The sequence below is a fragment of the Mastomys coucha genome, unplaced genomic scaffold (assembly GCF_008632895.1).
Source record: "Mastomys coucha isolate ucsf_1 unplaced genomic scaffold, UCSF_Mcou_1 pScaffold18, whole genome shotgun sequence".
Classification (NCBI taxonomy): Eukaryota; Metazoa; Chordata; class Mammalia; order Rodentia; family Muridae; genus Mastomys; species Mastomys coucha.
In genome coordinates this window covers 20,209,630-20,218,562 of record NW_022196900.1, presented here as the reverse complement: position 1 = coordinate 20,218,562, position 8,933 = coordinate 20,209,630, and the positions used below count along the sequence as shown (strand labels likewise).

The window sequence follows — 8,933 nt, the reverse complement described above, 5'->3', positions numbered from 1 at the left end:
GAATGGATGCTGGGGTGGGGGGTGGATGCTGGGGTAGGAATGGATGCTGGGGTGGGGGGTGGATGCTGGGGTGGAAGTGGAGAAAGAAGTATGTGTGTGAATGTGATGATAAAGTCCACCAGTTGTTCCCCAGGCCGTGGCTATTGTTTCAAGAATGCGAGGAGAAAAGGATGGAAGTAATTTCTGTATTTGACTTCAGTACCAGTGCCAACAACTAGTTGCCTTCATAATAAGAAAAAGAGAAGGCGCTTTTTCAGATGAGTAGGAATACAGCCAGAACCCCTGTTCTCCGTGACCCTGCCTCTTGCACCTCTGTACTATCTCCGGCTGGCTCTGGGGAACATCATGAAGGACCTCTCTCCTGAGTTTTCCTCCTCCAGACTTCTGTTCCATTTGGGATGATTACCAACTCTCTAAGGGTCTGTACCCTTGAGTCCTTGGTGTGGAGCCCATTCTTCCTACTTGGTTACAGGGCATCTCAATGATCTCTGAAAGTCCCTCTGATGTCTGAGGGGCTGACGTTGCATCAGAGGTTTTAGATAAGGATTGACCACTGACCTGTTTTCCTTTCAAAGTCTTAGGTAGTATAAGGTCTTTGGGTCCTGGAGACACAGTCTTGGGTCAGGCCAGGAGCTAACCTGTTTGGTGTCCCGTGCTTCTGCCACCCACACAATTTCCCACTCCCAGAAACATCTGTCTACCTTCTTGCCTCACATTCCTGCTTAAATGGCTCAGTACACGCCTGCCGACATCTCTCTGCTTCACTCACTAACACCATTCAGTTCCCAGTAGTTTTCTTCCCTGAGGTAGGATGACCCACAGTGGAAGGAGATGGGCTGGCTGCTTGGGTCACCCTGTATACATTTTAACTTTATAAAATATGCATAGGAAGGCTTCCTTAGATCAGAATCCTAAAAAACAGAATTGTTGTGATTGATGTGGTAGAAGGAACACACCGAGACTCGACACTTGAATTCAGGAAATATTTATTACAAATAGCTATGCACAGTGCTAAGTGGGAGACCTTGTGGCTGAGCCTCACAGCTGTGTGGATGGGAAGGCTTGTCTGACCTGTAGCTGGCGGCTTACAGTGGACATTCTCATTTCTTTGTTTCCATGAGTTTCTTTGAGCACATCTTAACATGACACATATGCCTGAAACTTAGCAAAGACCAGTCTTGATGTCTTTCTTTTCCTTCCTATCCTTTTGTTGTAGAAATCTCAGGAAGTCAGCATTGTACTGGATTCTCAGACAGTAGAATTGTATTTTAACTTAATCCCCTGTGCTCACAGCATAAAATTGGGGCCTCTGCTTACTTTTGGTACAGGCAAAATTTCTTTAAAACAAAGGTTTAAGTGAAAAACTTTTAATCCATTTGTACATACAGCATCTCCTTTCATTGACTTAGCATTTTGCTTGTTTTAGCATTATTAATCTTTGGATATATATTACACATTTCCCACACCAAGATAATTTATTCTTTAATTTTATTTTCATTATCTTAACATTTAAATTTTGGGCAAATATGGTATATGTATGGATGAGTGTGCCTCTGTGTGTGTGTGTGTGTATGTGAGAATCTACTCACACATGTGTGCATTGCACTTAAAAATGTCTGTAATTGTGCCAGGCGGTGGTGGTGCACGCCTTTAGTCCCAGCACTTGGGAGGCAGAGACAGGAGGATTTCTGAGTTTGAGGCCAGCCTGGTCTACAGAGTGAGTTCTGGGACAGCCAGGGCTACACAGAGAAACCCTGTCTTGGAAAAGAAAGAAAGAAAGAGAGAGAGAGAGAGAGAGAGAGAGAGAGAGAGAGAGAGAGAGAGAGAGAGAGAGAGAAATAAGTGTCTGTAATCATGGTGAGCAGGGAGGCAGAGGTCAGTGTATGTCTTTATCACATGTCACCTTATTTCTTTGTTGTTGGCAGAACCTTGAGCTCTCCATTTGACTGGATGAGATAGCCAGGGAGTTTTGGGGTCCCCCCTCTCTCATCCACCTACCCCAACCCCCAGCACTGAGGTAGATACACCGCCACAGCTGGCTTTTATGTGGGTGTCAGGGATCCAAACTCAGACCTTCAAGCAGTGGGGAAAGCATTATATCCACGGACTGTCTCTGTAACCAAACACTTAGACACTTGACAGTGTCACGTAACCAGTTCTATTAATGTCTTAGAATTCGCTCCTCCAATGATACTAAGAAAAATGCTCCCCATCTCTGAAGTCTAGGTTAAATCTTGTTCTCTAGAACTTTCTTATATTTGTAATAATCTGGGCCCATTTAGACTGTGTTCTGACTTAAGACATGAAGCTGAATCCACAGGGGAGCATTCTTCTCTGGGGTGTTTAATCCACCTCTCGATTCCTTTTGAAGCAGTGTCTGTGTTGCAGACTCGGCTGGTTGAGTTGTGGTCTTCCTGGACTACACGCTCTTCTGTCACCACCCTGTGTGGTTCCTGCTTGTAATTTTGCTGTTACTTTTTTCTGTATTCTTCAAGGTTTTTTTTTCCCCCTGTACGCTACCCCTGATACTCTCTAGTGGTTCGCTTCTTGAGGAGGATTAGAAGTTACTGGAACCTCTGAATGGTATGGAAAGCCTGCCTCTGGCCCTGCTTCCGTTGTGCATACCCAGGGGAGAGGACTGCATTTTCTTCCCCATGTTCTGCTTGGCTTTGCTTTTAGATCGGTAAGGAGGAGCACAGGAAGGAGGCAGATTTGCCCAGGAAAGCAACTTGGGAGCCGAGGAACAGCGCACACTGTGACGGCAGAACAGGAAGTCAGGGTTACTTCACCTCGAAATGTGGCTGAGAATCAACATGCTGATGGTCACACTCCTTACATTTTAGAGAAGTACGGAGTGTGTAACAGATCAGGTTGGGGAAGGCCTCGCGCAAGCAAGTTAGGAAACTACCTGGAAATCATGTGCTGACTGGCAGCCAGACGGCAGCGCAGCTTTGGAACCGCAAGGTGCATCCCACACTGGGTGGCTCAGAGCACAACAGGCATAGTTTTCCTGTGGTTCCCCTAGACCTGCCTTCTCCAAGCCACGTGCGCCTTGTTCAGTTCTCTCAAGGTTGAGAGAAACTAGACAGATTGGAAGGGTAGTCGGGAGATGAGCTCAGCTGGGATTAGTTATCTCGGAGGAGAACAGAGGGGCAGCCCAGAAGACCGTGAGAAGGGTTGAGCAAGGTGAGAAGGGTTGAGCAATGAATGTGATCCGTTCCTCCGTTTCTCGTTACCTATTGTTACTTCAGAGCACTAGCATCCTGGTGATGGCTCTCAGGCCTGAGGGCAGATGAGGGGCTCACTGCTCTAGCACAGGCTACTTTCTTTTCTTCTCTCACTTCTGCAGCCTTCTTTCTCAGAGGTGTCGTGAAATCACTCTCTGGAGTCCTCTCAAAAGGAAGAAAGACCCTCACAAAGGCATTTTATGAAGCCTTACCTGTAAGCAGTGGCAGTTCCCTAGAGTCCCCTACCTAGGGCTCTTGGCAGTGAGAAATGTGATCTGTGTCACTCACTGTGTCTGGTGACTTCAGAAGCACTTCTAGATTTTTTTTTTAAAGATTTATTTAGTTATTTTATGTATATGAGTACAGACTGTAGCTGTACAGATAGTAGTGAGCCTTCATCTGGTTGTTAGGAATTGACTTTAGGACCTCTGCTCACTCCGGTCAACCCTGCTCACTCAGGCCCAAAGATTTACTATTATAAATAAGTACACTGTAACTGTCTTCAGACACACCAGAAAAGGGAATCAGATCTCATTATGGGTGGTTGTGAGCCACCATGTGGTTGCTGGGATTTGAACTCAGGACCTTCAGAACAGTTGGTGCTCTTACCCACTGAGCCATCTCACCAGCCCACACTTCTAGATTTCATGTGACTTTCTAGTTTCCTTTGAGCCACTTCTACACATACTTCAGTCTCAGCAGATGCCCTGGATGTGGGGTGCTTCCAGACTTTCTCCAAGCTGTGGTGAGGAGCATCATGGGGTGACTGTACTGTAGCCTGTGTTCCTCTGTTCTCTGCCTTCCATGTCCGACCTCTCTGCTTTCTCTTGCATTGGTCTCTTCAGACCAAAAGCATTTCCTACCTCGACTACTGACTTTTCACTCTCTTCCAGCTTACCCTCTCTTCTGCTCTTATGTTCTACTTCTAACTCAGGCCTTCTTTAACTCTTTCCTGAACCTCAGATCTGACCTATACCTACCCATTCCCTCCTACTATCCATCTTTCCACTGCCAAAACTCAGCTTATTAGCCCTGAGTTTGGGGATCTGCCTAGCTTGGCAGGTGCTCTCACACAGAGGCCTAAGAATGGCTTCTGGCCTGGTGCCAGAACTCCCTCAGATGTACATACAGCTGTGTGTTCTGCCCTTCAGCAGAAGATGGGGGTGGCTGAATGCATTCTAAAATTAGTCACGGCCCTTTGGGGTGTAAATGACAGGAACCAACTCAAAGCTTAAGCCTGCGGAATGCGCTGGATTGCAAATGGAAGTCCAGGAAGGGATCTCACTTGAAGCACATTAAGTTCCAGCTACAAATGTACTCTAAGTGTCCTGTTGTTCTTGCTCAGCTGTTCTGCCTGAGGTCTTTCACCCAGACCTGGAAAGATGAACATTCCTGGCTTATGTGGTACTTACAGCTGTGATCCAAGAGTAAGAATGAAGTTGTGCCATCTCTCAGAGTTAAGTGGACCACTCCATTTGGTCAGTTCTAAGTATGGTGATCATGTCTCTAGGGCCTAGGCCAGATAGCATTTGGAGACTCAAGAGTAACAGCCCCATAGGAACTGTATGGGGAGGGAAGGGGCTGCTACTAAGAAATTGGCTTCTTAAATTTACTTACTATTAGTACTGGCATGGTGTTACACTCCATTAATCTCTGCATTCAGGAGACAGAGGCAGTCAGATCTCTGTGAATTTGAGGCCAGCCTGGTCTACAAAGCAAGTCTAGAACAGTCAGTGCTATTACACAGAGAAACTGTCTCAAAAAACAAAAAACCCAAACAAAACCAAAATAAACCTTATTATTTCAAAGCACAATACATGGAAGGTGTTTACCACATTTAAACTGGTATTTAACTCAGTAGAATTTGTATTTCAGCTTTTTGGAGGGATGAAGAGAGATACTTAGAACCTTCCATCTGAACCCTCCTAACTTGACCACAGTGGATTAATGAAGTGTCTTGTGGATTAGTCAATGACATCCATGACACAGATCTTTCTTTCTGCACCAAATCCCATTGAGTTATCCATTCCCCTTGGCTGACAATCATCCTTAAATGAGCATTGGTATCATCCTAGGGGACGTTCTTCAAGCTATTGACTCACTGACCATGTTAAGGAGCTTAAGCAGCCTTGGCGCCTCCAAGACACACCAAACATTACAGGCACTGCGTTTTTCAGTGTGCAAGGATCAAAGTAGCTGTTGTTCTTGTTCCCATTTTATAGATGGGCAGCTAGAGACCAAAGTCGTAGAAGCCAGAGCCCTTGGTCTTACCCACTACATTGGTGATTATTTTTGCACCTTAACTTTGTCTTCTTCCATGTGAGCCACACTGGGGGAACCTCTGATGCTACAGTAGGGTTGTAAAAGGGGATTACTTTCCTGGAGTTGGCATGTTGTAAAGCCTTCACTTGGTGTAGTAAAAATGGATGTTATTAATTCATTGAAAGGAGATATAAAAACCCAGAGGAAAATATGGTGGAGCTGGCATTTAAGAGATCCTAGGGTAAATGAGTTTGCATCCTCCCTCTGCCTCTTCTGGATAAAGCACTTACACCCTAGGCTTCCTTACCCATAACTTGTCAAAGGTGTAAATGTCAAGCATATTAGTCACATGGGGACCACATAAGAGTGAGAGAGGCTGGGCGGTGATGGCATACGCCTTTAATCCCAGTACTCAGGAGGCAGAGACAGGTAGATCTCTGGGAGTTTGAGGCCAGCCTGATCTACAAAGTGAGTTCCAGGACAGCCTGGGCTACACAGAAACCCTTTCTTGTTGTTCGTTTGTTTGTTTTGTTTGCTTGTTTGTTTTTCAAGACAGGGTTTCTCTGTATGGCCTTGGCTGTCCTGGAACTCACTCTGTAGACCAAGTTGGCCTCGAACTCAGAAATCCGCCTGTCTTTGCCTCCCAAGTGCTGGGACTAAAGGCGTGTGCCATCACTGCCAGGCACCAGAAACCTTTTCTTGACAAAAGCAAAAAGTAAGCTAGAGATCTTATTGCTGATTGCTGATGAAACCTACTTGAGCCAAAGTGGAATAAAGCTCCATGGACTCTCCCACTTTAAACTTTGATGTTGAATATGAATGATGGCTGTAGGCATGGTTTCAGACCTGCCTTGGTTCTGTTTGCTTAGTGAGTGGAGGCTGCATGTGAGCTGAAAGCATCTGTCCTGTGTTCAGAATGACACCCTGAAAAAGGGGGAACAAAAAAGGTGGGACCATAAGGGGACAACAGCCAAATACGGTTCTTCTCATGAGTCATGTGACCAGACAGGCATGCGGGAACTCTTCTCAGTCTTTTGTAGAGAGAGGAACAGCAAGGGAGGGAGAAAATGACTGTCCATACATGTTGCCCACCCGGTAGCTTTGCTAGGGAGCTCCGCTAAAGTGAGACACAGATAGGATCTACCATGCAAGCCCAGTGCCCAGTCTGTCCTTACATTGCCCACCGGCAGACTGGCATCTGGAGCAGGGACATTGGGATGTAAACACCGATGCTCCAGCCCTGGGGTCAGCTTGTCAGTGTGTTCTTCTCTCAGTGAAGAACTGGGGAATCTAGTTACCCAGGGCTGGGAAGCAGGGAGGGGCGACACACAAAACACTGTGTCTAGGAGGGATCTAGAAGTCTGACATGCTGGTCTTCTGTGCTACATGAGTCCTCTTTCTGTTGTTATAATAAAAATGTACAAATCTGGAAAAAGAAAGGGATTTCTTTTGCTCACACTTTAGGATGCTAAAAGTTCAAGGTGGGGCTGCTCCGTGAGTTTGGCCCCAGATGAGGGGGTCCTCCGAAGATGGCTTTGTAATGGATTATTTAAGGAAGTGTCCATGCGCCTTAGGAGTAAGCACAACCAGGTGGGCCCAGTCTTGTCTCTTTTATGACAACCTTTTTGGGCGCTAACTCACTCCTTGAAACCTGCATCGGTCACTCCCAGGAGCACCACCCTCGATGACCAATTAGACCTTTCACCAGACTCTGTATCTAAGAGGTTTCTTTTACATCATCACTCTGGGAGCAAAGCTTCCAATGCCCGAAGGTTTGGGGCAACACCCTTAACCCATCTCGAAACCATAGCACCTACCAAATAAGATTTTGTCTACAAACATCAAAAGCCGTGGTTGATGGAGCCAACAGCAACACCCTGTGGGTGTTGGACCGTGGTCATCGCTTCTTTTTATTATGAAAAAAACATGTAACGTAAAATGTAACATTAATCTTTTTTTTTTTGAGACAGGGTTCTTCTGTGTAGCTCTGGCTGTCCTGGAACTCACTCTGTAGACCAGGATGGCCTCGAACTCAGAGATCTGTCTGCCTCTGTCTCCCAAGTGCTGGGATTAAAGGCGTGCGCCACCACTGCTGGGCAACATTAAACATTTTTAAATAAACACTTTATTAGTGTTGGGACAGTCACCATGTTGTACCACCACTACCTGTATCCAAAATGTTTTATCACTTCATACAAAAGCTTTCAGCTTTAAGCAATGAGCTCAGGTCCTTGTCACACCCCTCAGCTCTTGGCCACCTCTAGTCTTCTCGCTCTGTGAATTTGACTAATCTAAATGTTTCACCCAAGTGAACTCATACAACATTTGCCTTTTTGATGTATATATATTCCAGTTTCTAGGTTAAAAACTTTCATGGCCTCCAGGAGGACCACTTTCTTTGTGTGTTTTACTTGACCTGACCGCCTGCTCAGCCCCCATGTTTTCTCCTTCTTGTTTTCAGAGCCCCTACTTCCAGAAGTAGACTTTTTCACTGTGCGTGGAAGGCCTCTGCCACGCTTCAGGCTGAGGAAAGCCAAGGAGATAAATGGACCTATCAGGTGAGTACCTGTCTTAACTCCACACAGTGGTTCCGCTATGTGAGTGGGAAGGCTTCCCTGTGAGTAGCTGAACTTGGGTAGCTGGAGCAATGCAACTGGGCCCTTGCTTTGTTTCCCTGAACACATAGTGAGCTTGTGGCCCCAGTAGCATCCTTCCCAATGAAGAGTGAGACTTACAAGGGACCATAGACAAACATTTGGGCAGCATAGCCCCTTGTATGCACTTCCTTTAACGATGGTGGGTCACAAGGATTGTCTCATTTCTCAGAGACAGGATATCTCTTTCTTACGTCAGGTTGATTTTTGGGGTGTGTGTAGTGGTTTCGGAAAAGGTCATTTGGAGCATTCTTTTTTTTTTTTTTTTTTTTTTTTTTTTTTTTTTTTTTTTTTTTTTTTTTTTTTTTTTTGGTATTTTTGAGACAGGGTTTCTCTGTATAGCCCTGGCTGTCCTGGAACTCACTTTGTAGACCAGGCTGGCCTCCAACTCAGAAATCTGCCTGTCTCTGCCTCCCAAGTGCTGTTCGGCTTCATTTGGAGCATTCTTTTTTTTCTGCTCACACATTGAGTTATATAGGCAAGACACTATGTAGTTAGTGACCAGCTGGGACTCCAGATGGCCTTAAGATGGGGTTAATTTACCTCTGTTGGAGGACTGCATTGTGCTCAGTTTTGTCTTTTATTTACAAAGATCATGGGAGGGTTAGGGAAGTTCAGTCAGTCCCCCTTCTCAGACAGGAAGATTAGCATTGGCCTGCAGATGGGAGCCAGGAACCAGGTCAAGGAGCTCGGGTGTGCGTGGCCTGACCTACATGGCCCTTGATAAAGGGCCCTCCAGTGTAATGGTTCGTTGTTCAGTGCAATCAAGGTAAAAATAAATCTGAGATAT

The 8,933-nt window shown here is 45.8% G+C and overlaps 1 protein-coding gene across 7 annotated transcripts in view; it reads left to right on the top strand.

The window, feature by feature from the left end:
- Positions 1 to 8,933, top strand: part of Susd1 (sushi domain containing 1) — a 142,954-nt gene that overhangs the window by 115,494 nt on the left and 18,527 nt on the right. For 6 of the 7 annotated variants that reach the window (XM_031377536.1, XM_031377534.1, XM_031377535.1 and 3 more), the window contains one exon: positions 7,951 to 8,047. In XM_031377536.1, coding sequence (XP_031233396.1) covers positions 7,951 to 8,047 — 97 coding nt within the window. Of the gene's footprint in view, positions 1 to 7,950; positions 8,048 to 8,933 lie in introns of those variants that run through there. The other variant, XR_004120834.1, reaches the window with a different exon arrangement.